The sequence below is a fragment of the Cynocephalus volans genome, chromosome 5 (assembly GCF_027409185.1).
Source record: "Cynocephalus volans isolate mCynVol1 chromosome 5, mCynVol1.pri, whole genome shotgun sequence".
NCBI lineage: Eukaryota > Metazoa > Chordata > Mammalia > Dermoptera > Cynocephalidae > Cynocephalus > Cynocephalus volans.
Genome location: NC_084464.1, coordinates 27,002,125 through 27,021,560, shown reverse-complemented (window position 1 = coordinate 27,021,560; position 19,436 = coordinate 27,002,125). Strand labels below are relative to the sequence as shown.

The window sequence follows — 19,436 nt, the reverse complement described above, 5'->3', positions numbered from 1 at the left end:
AGGCAACGCTCCTCCCATGCCCTGCTGTGGACCGGAGAAGGTCTATCCTCAGGGACAACAGGCACACCTGAGAGTGGAGGTGAGGCGCCCTCCCGACAACAGAGCTATTAAATGACAGGATATATATTGGAAGGGGAGTCGGACACCCTGCTTCCCTCAGCTTCCAAAACACTGGCAGCCAGAATTATCCTCTGTGGAGAAACTCATCAGCTTAAAAGTAAGACCTACACAGAGTGAGAAGTAAGCACCCACCAATAAAACAGGAGGAGCGTCCCCAGAGGCCCCACAGTCGACAAGTGCCAGCCATGCACAGTTTCCAGCGGGTATGTGTAGCTCTTCACTAAACTGAAAAGACTTCTGAAGATCAGAAACTTGAAGGATGGTTCTCCATGAAAGAGAGAGACCAAAATAAACAGGCAAAATTAACTCAGAGGGAACAATGAAGGAAGCAAAAGAATACGTAAAAACTTTAGAATGCATATTCTTGCTAAGGTCTCGGAAGATGCTGTGCCCATGAAAACAAGAAGAGAACATCATTCAAAAAAAGAAAAAAAAAAAGAGCTATCTGGTTGGCTCAATTGGTTAGAGCGTGGTGTTGATAACACCAAGGTCCAGGGTTTGATTCCTGTACTGGCCAGCTGCCAAAAAAAAAAAAAGAAAGGAAGGAAGGAAAGAAGAAAAACAGTCAGAGAACAGGAAAGAACTCTACAGAATTTAAAATGATGGTAAACATGATAAAATTAAAGAGAAATGATAGATAAATTTGAGGAAAATTCTCAGAAATTAGATCAAGCATGAAAGAGATAAGAAATAAGAGAGAAAGAATAAGAAAAAACAGAGGATCAATCCAGAAGGTTCAAAAGCTGGCCAACAGGAGTTCCAGAAAACTAGGAGGGGAGGCTATTTTGTCAAAAACAAAAAAATACAAGAGCATTTCTGGAACTGAGGAACATGAAATTCCAGATGGAAAGGGCCTACTGAATGCCCAGTACAATAAGTGAAAAAAAGCCACATCACAATTTTTCATTGTGAAATTTTAGAACTCTGTGGATAAAAAGTAGACTCTAATGGTTTGCAAAATGAAAAAAAAGAGGACATACAAAGAATCAGAGATTAGACTGCTGCAGAACTCCTCCACAGCAAACTGGGGGTTGAGAGGCAATGATGCAAGGAGGGAAAATGATTTCTAACCAAACCATCAATTAAGCCTAAGTCTAGAAGAAAGATATTTTCAGATATGCAAGGTCTTAAAATTTTACCTCCAGACATCTTTTTTGCAGCGAGCTGCTACAGAATGTGCTTCCTCAAAAAAGGAATAAACCAAGAAAAAAAGGAAAAGGGATTCAAGAAAAGGGCATCAGAGAATTCCCAGGATGGCGGGAGGTCCCTGGATGACAGCAGAAATAACTAATCTGGATTGGACCAAGAAGAGGAAGGGCTCCAGGAGAGCTGTCTCCATGAGAGTACGGGCAAATTCTCTAGCACGTTTGACAGGAAGGAAAGAGTCCCTGGGAATACTTCAATTATAAGTACAAAGAAATCTAAGTAAATTTTAAAATGAGGCAATTCATTCCAGGAAAAACAACAAGTTGTTTAAGAAAGAAAATGTATTCACAATATACTATATATAACCTCAGCCATGAGCAGTATTACATAGTCATAACAATCTAAGCATTAAGCGTTGACTTTATCAAAAATTGTGATATAGTTATATTGGGAAGACATAAGGAGTGGATGTGTGTGTGTGTGTGTGTGTGTGTGTGTGTGTGTGTGTGTGTGTGAGAGAGAGGCAGTAAGAAAATCAAACCATCATTTTCTACAACAGAATATCAATAATGAGTAAAATTTTTTTAAATTATGAAATAGTTATATAAGTACAATTTTCAGAAATATGGAAGAGGAAAAAAGGGTTTTTAGTAGAAAGTGGCTCCCAGACAGGAGGGATGGGTCAGAGGCACCTGTTTTTCATGAAATGCCTTTAGTACTGTTTAACCTTTAACACCATGAACATGTATAACTTTGATAAAAACAGAAGTTACATTTTTTAAAAAATAGTGTCAGTCTCTTTGAGAAAATAGTTTCAGTACAGTTGCGGTAAGTAAAAACCAAGACGTGAGAGATCCAAGAGAAAGAATGGGTCGTGAGAATGTCTGGAGCGGGAAGGGAGAAGTTAGGAGGACTGAACACCAGAGTGAGGTCTGGACATTGAGGGAACAAAGTGTGAGAACAGCATCTTCCTGGCTGTGATAACGGTTCCAGATACTGAGGTCAGCTTGGCATGGAGTACCCCTGTGCACGATACAGGAAAATTGCCTCAAAGACTTTTGTAACTATCCAGGTAAGGGTCTAAGTTAAGGTGGTACAAATGGTAAGGAAAGACAGGTGCGAAAGAGTCTCCAGATCCTGATCCTTAGTAGTGACCTGTCACATCAACACTGTTCCTTTTCCCAAGGACGACAGCTGTCTGCTTGCGTATGATAAAGCTCTTAGTATCTTAATTTTATGGGTAAATTTTCAGTATTCATTTGACCTAACTTCTCCAGAACAACATGGGATGTTGAGTAATTCAGAAGATTATTTCATGTCTTCATTACATATTTTTGTAGCTAGACATACCTTCTAGAGATAAAATTATCTCTGTCTAGCTGCATATTTTGTTGTCCATGACTGGATAATCCGTGTGGAAAAAAATGAGTTGGCAAATAATCACTAAGCAGCAGGTCAGTGTAGGGTGAAGTGCGGACTCGCACTTAGGAACCTGTCTCTAGCCCTTGCGGTGTAACTCCTTTGGCCATTTCTTGGGGTCAGCTTTATCACCTGTAAAATAAGGCAGTTGGACTCTGATCTATAAAATCTTTCCAGCCCTAACATTTCATGATCAAAATTTTAAATCTGGTACATGTTTTCCAAAAGTTGGAATATTGAGTTATACTCTTTAAGAATTAACTGTGAACATTTCATAGGCTCAAAAAATAACTAGCACTTAATTATTCCACTTGAGACCTTCATCTGCATATATTTAGCTATTTCCCTATGTGTAATGACTTGTAGGAGACTGATGTTGACATAGGGGTTAGAGACAAAGCTCGAATGTGTCATTCCATAAAACTGACAAGAATGTAAGTTTTTAAGCTGGAAATAAGTGAAATTATGAATAACCCTGTACTATCCATGTTACCGGCAGCCTGTTCCATTCCCCCTTTGCATTTTGCCATTCTCCTTGGACCCATGCCTAACTACAACTTTCTTCTTAACTGTCTTTTAATTCATGCACTGGTTCAGTGATTTACATCTATAGTCGGATTCTGTAGTATGAATGTTTTATCAATTCTCTAGTGCAGATTTCATAAAATGTACTCCACAGAACACTAAGACCACAAAATATTAATAGATGTTTTGAGAAAGACTTCCATGATCACATAAGTTTAGGAAAACATTGTATTAAAACGCTAAATAGGTTTGTTTAACTGAATGACTTCTTAGACACTTTACTGTACTGATGCTCAGTGAGAATCTCTAAGAGGAAGATACAGGAAGCACAGCTTCTTAAACATACACAGCCAGGACGTCCTCCTTGTTTGGACTAGCTACATGGATATATTCCAAGTCATGTGTTTTACAACTACTGCTTTAATAAGATACTCCTTTTAAATACTACAACTTTGGGCTTCCAGTCAAGATGGCAGAATAGATGGTCCCCAGCATCACTCTCTCCCACAATCAACAAATTTACAGCTATTAAAAAGCAACAACAGCTAAGCTGGGGCCGCTAGAGCTCAGGGGAAGAAGAGGAAAGACCTACAGAGTGCATGAAGACAGGAGAAGCCATGATGAGAGAAAGAAAAAACCACTCCCACCATTTCGAATCCCGGCTGCCTCAAGGCTGGAGCTGCTGAGCACACAGAGCAAGAGCTGGCAAAAGCCACTGCTGTGCCCTTCATATAAAGTTGTTTGGAGGTGGCAGGGGAGAAGAGGGTCTTGGCCCCAGGTCAGCAAGACCACTAATAGGGTTCCCACAAAGGAGCAAGGAGCCACAGACAACAGAAAAAAAGCCATTCAGAGGCTGGTGAGTCATCACAAGGGACTGGCACATGGCCCACCCCATAGGAAGTGTTTGGAGTGCAGGTGGTGGGGGAGACAGGCCCACCGGGGGAACACTGGGGCACAGCAAGGACAGCTGATCTGCCCCCAATCAGTGCAGGCCCACTCTGTGTAGACTGATCAGGAATATAGAACTGCAGGGGGAGCAGTTTGCTGAAAAGACTCAGGGCCAGACCAGAGTTCCTACACAACCTAGGTGTACCAGACCTCAAGAGACCCAGAAGTACCTACAAATCAAGCATTAAAACCTGAGCTGCACAAAAAGCCTTCCGCAAGGAATCAGCAGCAATGAAGCAATTTAGCTCAACCACAGGGCTCAAGCGCTGGTCCCCACAGGAAGTTCCCACATTTTTGAAGTAAGCAAAGGACAACGAATTAGGTCCAGTGCAGAGTTTAAATGATGGGAACAGCAAATACTCCAACACAGAAGACAAAGTTTGATATTAATTCATAAAGGTCTAATACCACCAAAGAACACCTATAAAACCTAGAAGGACTGGAAGCCCCCTGGGTTCTCAAGCCAAGGGCCTCAGCCACACACCCCTGACATCTGCATCCAGCCCAGCAATTACCCAGCTGCTGCTGGAAGTCCTCTGGTCTCCTCTGCTGGAATGATGGGGGGCCACAGGCCTTGATCACACTTACCCTCCTTCCCTCCTTCCCACCCTATTTCCCCTCTCCCTTCCCTTCTCCTTCTCCCCCACAACTGCTCTGCAACAACATCTTAGAATGAGGCATGGAGCCAGGGGAAGCCAAACCCAGCCGCACCCAGGTAAAGAGCACACCAAAAACACCATTCCCACACAGGTAGCCCACCATAGCCACCGCAATTGCCACGGCTGCTGCAAAAGTGGTTAGTCTCTATACCAGCAGTCACAGCCACTGTGCAGATGGCACGCCAGACTCTCAACTTCATTGACACAAAAAGAGGCACCAGCAGAGACCAAAAAAATAAAAAAAATAAGAAGAGGTCCTCTCTCTCCACAAAGCACACTTCAGAATAATAGAAGAAGCACCTGATTTATGATAATAGGGGAGGACTAGATCACACCTGTCTCAGTACTGGACAGATCATCTTGGCAACAAACCAACAGAGGAACGGTTAATTTACCAGATGGAGAGAACAAATCTATGGTTATTAGAGGGGGAAAGGGGAAGGGGGAGGGGACAGATTGGATTAGGGGCATAAAGAATAAGTATGATTTGTAACAATGAATATGTTAATAAAAAATTTTAAATTTAAAAAACAAAATAAAATAAAACAAACACCACAACTTTACATTTTGCCAATGAGGTGTGACATGCATAGATATTTGTATAATATGCATAATAGGTCATCACTAATATGAGTTAAAATAATAAATCTTTAGATTTTGTATCAAAAGTCTGGCAAGTTTCCCATTTGGGATATAGAACCAAAAGTAGGGAAAAGGGTTAAGTAATTATCGTGCAATCTTTCTCCCCAGTTCCAAGAACACAATTTAGTGTCGTTTGGTCTCCCAGGACCACTTTTCCACTCTATCCTCTCTCACTCTATCCTCAAGCTGCAGAAAAATCCCACAAAATTAGGGTACATTTATTTGCTCCTTTTTAACTGGTGATTGGAGTTGGTCAAATTATAGGCTACAAACAAGTTTATAATTTTTAAAAGTATAGCCAAAAATAGAAGCTGTAATGCAATTAACCATAAAAGTACATAGTTCTAGCTGCAATATTCTGAAGAAAATCACATGCAACAGAAGCAATGTCAACAACCAGTCCATCTGTTTACCTAAGGGTAATCTCCCCTGCTCGTTAACAGCAAATGCTGTAAAAGTGGAAATAATTACCTCAAAGCAGCTGAATCCATTGTTCTATGAAAAGTCATAAATGTAGTTGTTAGCAGTCACAAAAATATTTTTAAATAGCACTTAAATGGATAATTACCCAACTGGTTGAAGACCAGTGTGGTTCTCTTTCACAGATCCTTTTCCTAAAATGTGAAGGGTGTGTGTGTGTGTGTGTGTGTGTGTGTGCGTGCGCGTGTGCATGTGTGCATGTGTGTGTGCGTGTGTGTGTGTGTGTGTGTGTACAGGAGGTGTGAAGGAGGGTGGCAGTCAGTGCATTAGATTCTTCCACAAATGGCATTAAAGAAATCAGAGAAAATGGGGGAAAAGGAAGAGTGTGGGAGGTTTGGGCTCAGCACATAACAAAAACAGATGTTCATTTATTGACTAATGATGTTATTTAGCATTAAAAATAACATTTCATAGCTAAAGTGTTATTTTAATTCATTTAAAATTCTATGTTAGAAGATAAGCTTTCTTATCTGTAAATATGGAACAATAAAAAGCTTAACTTACTCTAAACTATTGAGAAGGCAGTTAACATTAAGCCAGCTCAGAATTATCTGAATTTAGGCCAGTATATATCTATTAACAAAGAGATAATTCATGATTGGCTCAACCAAATTGGGATTCTAATGGCAAGAATTAGGGGGAAGCATTAAATTTGGAATTACACAGCATAAGTTTACTTAATAATAATGCTTATTAAAAGTTTTAAAACATTATCTAAAGACAACTGAATTTATTATGTGAGCTGATAGAAGCTCTGAATCTATAGGGAGTGAAAAACCTAAAAACAGGGAGTACACATAGAAAAGTTCCGGAATAGTATCAAGAATGGGAACATACAGTACATTGTGTGGAAGAACTGACTGCCTGGAAGGGATTTTAAGAAGGAATAAAATGGTCAGACAATAAGGAAGAAGTTATTCTCGGGCAAACAGGACCACTCTGAAAGACTGAGGAATTAACTAATGACTAGAATAACAAAAAAACAAAAAAAAGAAAGAAAGAAAGAAAAAGAAAAAAAGAGAGCTGTCTGAAGTGAAGAATTCAAGAACATGTGATAAAGACCAAGGAAAAAGAGTGTGTAGTCTTAAAGGAGATGACAAGTAGCGCACACACAATTTGGAAGATACCCAGATAGCTCCTTAAGCAATTTAAGTAGCAGAATGGTTGAGGTGGGTTTCTTAACCCAAGTGGAAAGTTCGGGACTAGGGCCCAGTGAATTATTTACAGGTTAAAAAAAAATTATTTCACAGATGATTTGATTTCTTCTCTGAGAGTATAGAAAGTAACTCAGGAGATAAAAGATTGTTATTTCCATTTCAATTTATTCTGTCGATAACTGGATAACTATACCAATGCATTTCACCTTAAGAGTTGCTGAAGCTTTAGACAGGTGTTGGCTAATATGATTCTATCTCTTCCATAACATACCTGCTGGGAGGTAACTGGGCCACCCTCTTGTGAAAACCTCCAGCAAGGGGGAAGTTTGTGCTCAGAGAATAATATACTCCAAATTTTTGGAAAATGGAGTAATTGATTCAGACAAGGATCACTGTTGGATGCTGAAGTAAAAATTGTTTAAAATTGTTAGGGCAAATATTGTTAGGGAAAATAATATTTGCATGGAGCCTAAGTATCATCTCACAGATTACCTGCTAAATGCACAGGGAATAGGAAGGACAACCTCACCTGAGGGCTCAGACAGGATTTCGAATGCTAAGGCTGCCTTTCATTTTATGCCTCTGGATGCCGTACCATGCAAAGGTAACTGAGGTAACTTCTTGCCCAAAATCTGAATCCAATCAAGTTTCTAGACCTAACTTTCATTTTACAAAAAATTCAGGTGTTAGAAGTTAAACACCAGATGAAACAGCCAGAAAGATTCAGAATGTGAGACGTTGTACAAGGAAACTGGCCTGCTTTCTTCAAGAAGTCAGTGTCGTGGGGAAAACAAGGTGGGTGACTGTTTCAGAATAAAAGAGAATAAAGACACATAACATCCAAATGTAATGTGTGAAGCTTGACTAGATCCTGGTTTTTGATTGCTGTTGTAGACTGGTTTTGTTTTGTTTTTTAAGTTATAAAAGATATTTGGGGAACAAGTAGAAAAATTTCAGAAAGCTGCATGTTAAATGATATTAGGAAAGTATTTTTAGTTGTCTTACATAACGTAATATTTTAATCATACTGGAGAAATTCCCTTATTTTTAGGGAAAAGAGAAAAATATACATATAGCAAAAGGTTAACCATTAACTAAGTGGTAAGTGTACCAGCGATAGTCATACTATTCTCTGAACTTTTCTGTATATTTGAAAATCATGAAAAAAGCTTGAAGAAACTTTTTTTATAAACCAGTCTCAAATATGCTTCCATTTGTGTTCACCTAATAATCTAATTCCACCTCCCTTCTCGTGGCTCCGATGACCACCATCTCCAGCTTCCATTCCTTTCCCTGAGGCTGCTCCTTTGCTGAGCACTCAGATACAGCCCAAGAGCTCAGCCTCTGGGTCTCTACTCTCTAGGGCTCAACACTTCTCTACTCCGTCTCCTTTGGTTGCTACTGAAATGCCAAAGACTCCCAATGCTATGACCAGGCCCAACCTCTCCTGTGAGATAAACAGATGGGAACATACAAAGAAACTTACTTTCTTTACACTTCATGAGAAACCAAGATCTAAAATGACCTACTATTGGAGAGCATTCTTTTCTCTTATGAAATTCCAACCATCTCAATGTAAAGAGTTGCAAATCTAATAAACTCCTGATTGATTAAAATACTTGTAATTGTTTCAGTTAATTCAATGTTTTAATTAAATCAAGGTTCAACCACTTAAAAAACGTACATTAGCACATATCCCTACTTAGTATACACAGTATTCGGGACATAATTTAAGTTTTGATGTTTTTACTCCTAAATTTCAAGCACCTTCATGTCAGAACCATAAATATCTGTACGCTGAGTATACTTAAGATTTGGATTACACCACAGATTTAAATGATATAAGGAATTGGTCTGGATCGATACTGTCTTCAGGACTCACTCGAAATTTACTCAAACTTCAACATTTAGTTATCTGCATTCTTTTTTTATATCTCTTTTCCACAAAAATAAACTTGTAAGGGAATACCCAATACTAAGCCTGCAGCTTCTATGAGAGGAGTAAACATACATGAAGGGTACTGAAGTGAAGAGAAGTAAACATGTAGCAAGGGGGCAAAGACGGGGAGCGCACACAAAACTCAAGTTTCAAGAGCAAAGGATTCAACTCATTCAGGGGTCTCACCTTTAACCGAGACCCTCACCAGGTCTGAGTAAAGCTCTGGAATAGTATGTGGTGCTTCAAAAGAATCAGGCAAGTATTTCTTTTTTACCAAGAAGAGATGCAAAAAGAGCAAGTCTCAAAAAATGCAGAAACACCTAGAATCACATTTTGCCTCCGTTATACTCTCAAGTTCCTTGTTTCCACCTCATCTGTACCTCAGTGCTCACAGAGCTCACACTGTAACCGCTACGTCAGTTTGCCTATGAATACCAAGATTCCTTTGGCTTTGGGGCTACCTGGTCGGCGTACTGAAATTTCTTCAGGGCGTCTCTGAAGCCCAGTTAACAGAGAAAAGTGCTCATCACTTTCGGGTCTCAGCAGATGAGCATGCATTCACACCATAAGTCATAACTCGCACAGGTGACTGCTTCTTTAGCCTCTTTGCTCATCGATGTAAAGATTTCAGAAGTGAATAAATCATTACTCTTGATTAACATATGGTGCCAATTCACTTATTACCATAAGCATAGAACTGCTACATATTCCCAAATTATTTCTACTTTGCTTAACAATGGTGATATTTAGAAAACAGGTAATTTTTAAAAATTTGCCCAGACCATATAAAGTAAGTGATTCCTCAACTAAATTAAATTCTATTTCGTTGAGCAGCTAGGCAAAATCTGGAAATCAAACCAAACAAACAGAAATTTTTATATTTTATTTATAAATTTTACTTATAAAGACAATATTTTTATTTCATCTTCTCTAATTGTTCCCCCGTTTTTAAGAAAAAGAATGAAGGCCTTGTAGAAGTGCAATGGCTTAGGTCAGCTTTCTTAGAAAGTTCTGAAATCTTCATGTGCATGATAAAGGCATTAGCTTAATCAATGTTTCTGAAAGTTCATGTCTGCAGTTATCTGAAGTTAACAGAGGTCCAAAGTAATAACTGAATCTCAACCACGAGTCAGAGAAACCAAACTTCTAGTTTGGAAGTAAGAACAATTTAATAAACAAACAAAACATTATCACAGTGAATAAAATATTAAAGCATTGTCCTTTTTCCACTTAGCATGTAGAGCTTTTTGTTGTCACACATTAAACTCTTTAAAACCAAATTAACATACTGGCAACTAAAAAAATAAAGACCACCACAATACACAGAGACTCAAATTTAGCACTGCTGACATTATACAAACAAGCAAAATATATAGGACCCATTTCAGGAGCTTTCTAGAAATCTTATCATATGATAATTCACCAATTTATTAAATGTTACATCTCAGATAAAACAAACATTTTTTAAAAACCTTATAAATATATAAATCCAAACCACACAACATCTCCTAAACATCATATTTACTCTAAGTACAAATGGATTTCTGGAAATCTCATTCATAATGCTATCTAAACTAGATGTTATGAAACCATAAATGTATTTAGCTGTATTTTGGGGGCTTATTCATTGGACCACATCCCACATGGACTTTCTCATCATACTTACCTTGGGCGCACATATTCTCAAAGTTAACAGTTATACAGTTAAAATCAAACTGCTTTTCAAGATAAGGGTTAATTTTTCCTTAATAAGGAGATTGGAATTGGCCCACTGTAACTACATTGCTCAACAACGATTTCATCACGAAGAAGTTAAACAAGTCTTAGTAATGCCAAGAGTTACACATATTTTAATGTTAATCATCACTAATGGGTTTTAGGGACTAAAAAGCATTTTTTTTTTTTTTGGGCCTAGTTGCTGTGAACATTCTATTTCCCCAAACCTAAAATATGCTAAACAATTTCTTCTTATAAATATATACATTCCACTTCCCCTACATCATGAAAAGGAGTCCACTAACTCAAGTCACATAGCTTATACTTCTATTTTAAATAAAGTGTGCAAGAACTTGAATCCAATCCAAAACTGACTTAAACACAGGGACAACAACATGGTAAGTCACACTCTGCCCCTCTATTTTACTCCGTCATCGGGTTTTTCAAGCAGGGCATCTGCTCTGCGTGTATCCGGCCTGTCGCTCTGCCTGGACTACTGCAACGCAGTCTTGCACATAAACCCAAACCAGTACATTCTGGTACAACTCTGTGCAGTACAGTAAAATACTTAGGTTCTCAGCACTTCAAACTGTGACTCAGAGCATTTCATTAGCTGTTTCTAGGTTTTTACTGCCACAGTTCATCCCCAAATTGTTATAGGATTAAGTTAAATAAGTCCTAACAGAATTTAAAATACAATGAGAAGAAAAGAAAATCCCCATAAACTTACAGCAACTAATTTAAGTGGAATCTCATTCAAGATAAAGGGGTGGGGCTGACTGAGCAATGTGGTTAAAAAAATAAAAATAAATAAAATATTTTAAGGAAAGACTTGAATGAAGCTTTCCATGAACAATAACTGCTGTACGAGAAGTTTATTCTCCTCAATTATTCTCACAGAAGCCTGAGGAGAGAGGAAAATAAAATGGAGGAAAGTGTGTCTCAAAGACGCGTGGCCATATTCTAGCCATGAAGTGTACTTTGATGCAAGTTCCTCAATGTTTTTTATTCTCTTCAGTAATGTGGCAAAACAGGTATTCAGTTGAAACCACCTCAGGGAACGTGGCTGAGCTTCCTCTTGGGGAGGGAACAGCCATCTCACCACAAGAGCCACGTTAACTTAACAGAGAGGGCTGGCTGGTTAGCGCAGTTGGTTAGAGCACAGTGTTATAACACCAACGTCATGGGTTCAGATCCCCATACCAGCCAGCCACCAAAAAAAAATTAAAAAGAGAGAGAAAACACCTGAAGATGATTGCAGGGAGCTCTACACCAGGAATATTGGAGGGGGGAAGGGGTTTGGCAGGGGTGCACACTTTGCGAACAGATGTGTTTTCAAGCAGCTTTCCTCTCATGTCCACCTGCCGTTGTAGAATATCCACAATTATGAAAAGAGCAATTAGTCCATTCCTAACTTTCTACAAAGACCTCAACTACAGCCTAACACACCACACCCTGGTGTCTCCCTAGAGGTGCTGAATGAAATCCTGCCCTTTCCTGGCGAAGACTCACTGCCATCAGAGCTCCAGGAAGGCTGACCTCACACAGTTTTGCTTTTTTGCTCACCCCTAAGTAGAAACGAACATTTACTTCCAGCATACAGGAAACCAATCAAGTCAACATTCTGATAGAAAACAGACCACAAACATATGGCCAAGGGCTTTGTTAACGTCATGGACTCTAACAACGTTACTGAAAGTAAATTATAAATTACCTAACTTCACACATAACAGTGTGTGTCAAATTTCTTATTTTGCATATCAATTAAGAAGGAGGTGCCATACAGTCTAGAAATTCATGACAAACGCATTGGCAAAACCCATACACCATAAGAATAACCAGGCTCGAAGGGACCAGGCTGACAAAGACGACCCCAAGGGTGACTTTCTTAGATACCAGTAAGTAAATCCCTAAGGGTAAGGAGCTGAAGTACAGCAAACACAGCAACCACACTAACACCTGGATGGATGTCTGAAACAGCAGGGACGTACAGTTCCACACAGTCCAGTTGTGTGACACAGTGGTGACAGAGTCAAAACTGGCAGGCCTATAAAATTCCACCACTGGAGTGGAGCTCAGCGACGGGGAGCTCTCTCTCTGCACCTCCATGATGGTTATAACCAGGCAGTTGGAAGACGTGTGAGAAGGACTGACAAGAGAGGCCAGCCTCTTGGGGGTCAGTAGCAGCTCGGTGGGGTTCTCTGGCAGGGATTTCTTTCCTTTGCCTCCACAAGTCAAGTTGATGAGGATGTTGTTGTCATCGGGCAGGGTACTAACCTCATCATCTGGCAGGCATGTCTCAAATCTGCAGAAGGGACAGACAATGACACCTTGTGGGGAGTCCCCAAAGTCTATGATCTTGTACAGGCATTTGGCACAAACCCTATGACAACACTCCAGCACTTTGGGTTTCCTCTGTTTCAGATTGTATCGATTATAACAGATCTTGCACTCCAGCTCATCGGAGACCGGGGACTCTGCAGCGTCTTCAGGTGGCTGGCTAGCCATCCTGAATTACGTATACAACCTTCTGCCAGACAGGTCTCTTTGAGGAATGCTTCAGTTAAGGAGTCCCTCCAAATATCATATCATCCAAATCAGGCAGACAGGCAAAAAGGCTGGAAAAGTAGTGAGAGAAACCAGAAATCTTCCAGACATTTTCAGCTTCTGCATATAAGTCTGTCTCAAGCACACACTTTAAAAGGCCACATGAAGGGTCTGCAAAGAAAAAAAAGAGATTCTAATACAGTACACAGTTCACTGAAAAGATATTTCTGAAAAGTGCTTTACGGAATTTTCGGAGCTTCAAAGTTTAGAAGCCATAGACTTAAAAGGTTAAATCCCCTTCATCTTTTCAAACTTTTCTGTCCCCATGACAAGAAAATGTCATCTCCTCGTTTAGCTGTTTCAGTCCCCAAATATGATAGTAAAAAAGGAATTAAGAATCCTAACATATGTAAAGTACACTGTAGAGCTCAATGCTCTAGAGCTGTACTCCTGTCTAGATAGAAGAGATTTTTGCTCTGAAACTTGTAACAAATTCTGGCCTCTTTGAAAAGAGAACGGTACAAGTATCAGAAAGAGTAGACTAACACTATTGTTGATATGAGAGTACTGTTGGTGTAAATACTAGTTGTTTAAATGCCATCAAAAATGCTTAGGGACACAAAAGAAGGGATCCTTAGGAATAAATTTTAAAAATGTGTTTTCAGAGTATTTTGATAGAGATGAAAGCATATTTAAGTAGAGAAGACTGTTATCTTCTCGGTAAAAAGAAGTCTGTTATATAAATGCTTTTATTGTTTGACTATTCATTTTCACACTTTTTGTTTCAATACCAGCCTTGAAAACAATAGCTATGCATATACATTCACTCAAGGAATAATGAAGCATATAACATCTGATGAAAGCATTAAAAACAAGTCTAATTTCCAAGGGAAGTAAACACAGATAACACATGCACAGCTATACCTTCGGACATGAAGAATCACTGCACAAAACAAATACCCAGCACTCACCTACTCACCTGCTTTATTTCATGTAAACTCTCTTTCTATAGTAAACAGAAAGTGTAACACAATCTACAATCCTTCCTATTATTATTACTGGCTATTATTACTGGCTTTAGAAAAACGGCTATGGGTCGATTTCATGTGCAGAGTCAGTTCTCAATTATCTGTACAAATAGAAGGGAGCAGCAATATGGGAAATCTTCAAATTATTTTTATTTAGCTTTAATATTTGTGATATTTGGGGCTGTAGATTTGTCTGAAATTATGTTTTGCTTGTAAAAATAACAAAATGTATTTGAATTTCTGAGTACACCCCCAAGCAATAATAGCAGAAGGCTGTCATAATAGTTCTGAGAAGCAGAATGCAACTATGCTAGAATTTAAAAATTGCTATGGATTATACTGCATTAACAGAGAAGAGGCAGTGGGTGGATAAACTTGAATAATTTTTAAAATCATGAATAGTTGACTTGTCGATACATAATATCTTCCTTTCATTTACGACTTTAGCTAATTTTTTAATTGACTTCCTATTCTACAAAAATTCATGATAGATATCAGCTGCGAGATGCATACTTGGTGGCCAAAGGAAGTCAATCAATAGAATCTCTGGAGATAAGCCAAAAAATGTAGGTAGAATTTTTTTAAATAGAGTTTACTGTACACGAATGCCTACATTTCAAAACTGGTACCATGAACAAATCTCTGTGTATCTAGTCCTACACACAAATACGGCTACACAGACACAAACAGCAACTCTTCTATCCTCTTTCCTTCCGTGTGCCCTAAATATTTTCTTCATTCCTGATCCTAATCCTGTTCAGAATACACATGCCCATATCATTGCAAAGCATTAACTGTGAATTGCCCATAATTCCACAGAGTTGGTGTTTTTCCTCCTGTGGGATGAGCACCTCCAGGATGACACCCAGGAACAAGAAGATATTCCATCCTGGTCACCACGCTGGGTGTTAGCGCCTTCACAGAATGGTCCCTAGCCCTGGCAGTTTATTGGGGATCCATTTCCCGGACAGCTCCCATTCATTCCCTGCTGGACACAGTGCTCCTAAAACAGCCCCCAGGTAGCCACACACAGACCAAAGGCCCATGCAAATGGAATGCATTAAGTTCTTTTTGCAGCTCCCTTCCCACTCAGCTTTAATGCCCTCCCGAATCCAGGTTACTGAAGCTGACAGTAATAGCAGGGTTAGCAGCAGCAATCGCCCCTATTAACATCAAAAGGGCTAAGGTATGTGGTGTTATGTAAACAGGAAAAGAAAGTCTGTAAACACATGCATAAAGACATCAGAAAAAGAGAAAGTAAGATATCCAATGAGGATAAATAAGCAAAATTACACCTAAAGGCAGAGAAAGCTAGAGTAGACATACATAAACACCCATAAAGGGTGTATGTATAAGTGAGAAAACACTATATCATTAGCATTTGACAGCTAGCTGGTTACAGTCATACTTTCTGTACCAAGCTTCCACCGATTAGAAGAATATCAGGAATACTGTATGTTGGGCCAGCCACAATTTCCTGCTGCTAAGTCTGAGAACTTAAATTATTTGCTTGACAATATTAAGCTATTATTTGAAACACAAATTTGTCACAGAAATACTCTATCAGACCTTTGACTATCTTAAGATATAGTGTTAGGTTATCATAACGTTCATATTTATAAAAATCCATACAGGGGGCCTCTTGGTAACATGCAAAGAAAATACTAAATGTTCAAATATCCAATCAAAAAGATACCTACTCTAATGCCAACGCCAACTCTAGCAAACCCACTCCAACAGCGTGAAAGACTTCATCAAGTCCTGCTTCAACAAGTGGCACTTCTGGGCGGGACCAGCTGACAGCCTTGGAAATGCAGCCAGCACAGCGTTTCTCCCTGGAACAGCAGAAAACAGCACGGTGATTGCTCCTCTCGAGAAGCCAGGCTACCAACTGCCATAGTCCATTAAAAACAAATTTTATGTCTCTTCTTAACTCTCAGGTCCCTCAAAGAATCTGAGTAATAACCTTAAGTCTATAACTTTAAAGGATTACAATTAACCAAAGCTGGCATTCGGTCCTCATCCCAGCTCATTCCCACCCTGCCTTCACTTCAGTCAAAAGCTGTGGACAACGATCACAATGTCGCGTGAAAGCAGCCAGACCCAAAAGGGTACATACTGTGTCAGTCCATTTATAAAACGTTCAAAAAGCATGCAAAATTAGGCAGTAGGGGGTTCTGGGGTGCAAGCTTAGGTGCTAAAACTATGAAGAAAAGCAGGAAGCAATTAACATAAAAGTCAGGATAGCAGGTGCCCCTGAGGGGAAGCACCGGCTTCTAGGGGTTGACAATGTTCTTTCTTGACCTGGGTGGCACTTACAAGGGTTCCCTTTGTGCTACAACTCACGCAGTACAGTCTCTGCACTAGTGTTGTCTTTCACAGTAAAAGCGAAAAAAGAAGAAAAAGGAAAGAAATGTGCGACTAAATATTTTAACTATTTTTATAGATACAGATTTCTAGATAAAACATTTACAGATTTTTCTGTCAATGGATATTTTGGACGAACTTATTTTTTCTTGTACGATCTGCAAGTCCATTAGTTTTCTGGGGTGTTTTTCCACAAAGTTGAAACGCCAGTCACTTATCCATCACCTTAATATCCAGGCATTACTGTAAATCAACATTGAAATGGATGAGATCTCTAGGATGAGCAGGTCTGGAACATTCTTTGAGGAGAACAACAAGTGCTAAAAGTATGTCTCACCAGGCACAGGGCATAGAACCTGGTACACTAGAATTGTCCTAAAAACAAATATAAGAGGTTTCTTTTCCTAGAAAAATGCATAAAATTTCAAATTTAGGAATCTGGTATTCCTTATTAACCACTTAGCAGTCTTTAATTCTTTTTTTTTTTTTTTTTTTTTTGTCTTTTTCATGACCGGTACTCAGCCAGTGAGGGCACCGGCCATTCCTATATAGGATCCGAACCCGCGGCGGGAGCGTCGCCACGCTCCCAGCGCCGCACTCTCCCGAGTGCGCCACGGGCTTGGCCCTTTAATTCTTTCATAAATCATCTGGGGATAAAAATACACAAATAAAAATTACTGCCTTGGGTTGAATGTCCCCCCAAAACTTAATCCCCATTGTAACTGTGGAGGGTGGGAAATCCCATTATGGCAATTGAAAGGTGGGGCCTTGAAGAGGTGATTTGATTGTAGGCCCATGCCCTAGGGAATGGATTCATAATGGTGGTCTGGAGGACTTTAAAAAGAGAGTAAATGAGGTTAGTCTCTCTCTCTCTGCTGTGCCATTTTTGTGCCACATGAGAACCCTGAGTCACTGTCACCATCACCAAGACCTTCACCAGATGTGTTCCCTGGACTTTAGACTTCCCAGCCTCAGAAACTATAAGGAATAAATTCCATTTTCTTACAAATAACCCAGTTCCAGGTATTTTGTTATAAGCAACAGAAACAGACTAATACAATTACCTATTAAAGTTCTTATAAATCAGCTTCAGGTGTTGAACTATTGGACAAATGATTATTTTCACTGCCTTAAATGTACACTACTTATTACCTGACTCAAATCCACTTACTCTGCTACTTAATTTCCTTGCTAGTGAAGATGCAAATTTGGCTTGTATTCTGAAGCAAAGTCCCTCCAGAGGACATCTGTTGTTTTTGTCTACCTAGGATCTTTTTTTTTCTCCTTTAGACCACTCTGCTCCCTTCCTGACTGCCCCCCGCTTCTTTGGAGTAGTGTTCCATACTAACTCAAATCACACAACTGTGGCTGACCTACACTGATCATGGTACCTCCCTTCTCTCCCAAGGTGTGGACATGAGACCCAGGCCTGGCTGACCACAGTACTCCACTATTCCCCTGCTCCCAGGGGTTAGCATGTGGCCCAAACAGACCTCTCAAGCTCCTGCCTAGAATATGTTTAATTTAAAGCTAGGGGAAGAGAAGACAGGCCAGGGATTGGGGCGGGGGAGGGTAGGAGGAACACAGAACCAGAAAAAGATGTATCAAGGACTGCCATGCCATCAAGAGGGAAAATAAGAAAGAATAAAACCAAACATACAAAGGAAAGCCGGGGGCACAGATACAGGCAGAGGCAAAAAGCAGAGAGATACATGAGCTGAACTGAGTTCCTGGATCTAATGGTGGATAAAGGCTCCTGCGAGCCAATAAATCCACTTTATTGCTTATACTAGCTTTTTGGTTGGATTTCTGTTACACCTCAAACAGTCGTAATACAGTTACAATGATGTAGTTGACTTTGAGAATTTATTGTTTTTAGATCTAGGTACCTACTTAGTACTACAGAAATTATAAATAAATAATTCAACAAAACCACCCAGAGGCAATAAGCATTCTTTACTCATAAAATTCCATTTGCACACATACACACACATGTGCATACATAAATTAACAAATATGATTATATATATTGTCGTTTATTTATTAGTGGTCACTGTGTGTGTGTGTGTGTGTGTGTGTGTGTGCGCGCGCGCGTGCGCTTTTTTATTTGGTTCTTTTCTCTTCCACCTGTATCAGCCTAAATGCCATCCCTCTCTCACCCAGGAACCGATATTAACTACCTGGTATGTTTTCTTCCGTGTATTTCTCCACGTACATGTAATTGTAAAGACACACATCAGCACAATTTTTTCCACTGTTTTTTATAACTAGTATATCACACCCAGTTTTCTGCCTCTTACTTTTCAAAACCTCTCAATTCAACTGATATAGCCCTAAATTCCTGTTTTAATGGCTGCATAATATATCACCATTTGGGTGTACTGTAATATATCCAGCCATTCCTCTCCTGGTGGGCATTTGTTTGTCTCCATTTTTTCCGCAACACAAACAATACTGCAGAACACAACCTTGTAATGCACATCCTTACATGTGGGTGTTTTATTTCTTCCAGAGACCAAGGAGTGGAATTCCTTGGTCAAACAGATATTACCTCTAACCTGTGTCACCAGATTGTTTTCCAAAATGTCTATAACACCTACTTCGACCAGTAATATGGGTACTCTTTTCCCCTAACAGCAATCGATGTTTTTAAACTTTTAAGTTTTTGCCAGTCTGAGGGGTTTCTTTACATTCTTTCTGTTCTTATAGTTTTCATTAGTAGCATCTATACATTTTATTAAAT

The 19,436-nt window shown here is 39.4% G+C and overlaps 1 protein-coding gene across 1 annotated transcript; it reads right to left on the bottom strand.

The window, feature by feature from the left end:
• Positions 1–12,515: 12,515 nt before the first annotated feature.
• Positions 12,516–13,259, bottom strand: RNF182 (ring finger protein 182). The gene has a single exon (XM_063096142.1). It carries the CDS (start codon positions 13,257–13,259, stop codon positions 12,516–12,518), a length of 744 nt encoding a protein of 247 aa, XP_062952212.1.
• Between the last annotated feature and the right edge of the window lie 6,177 nt (positions 13,260–19,436).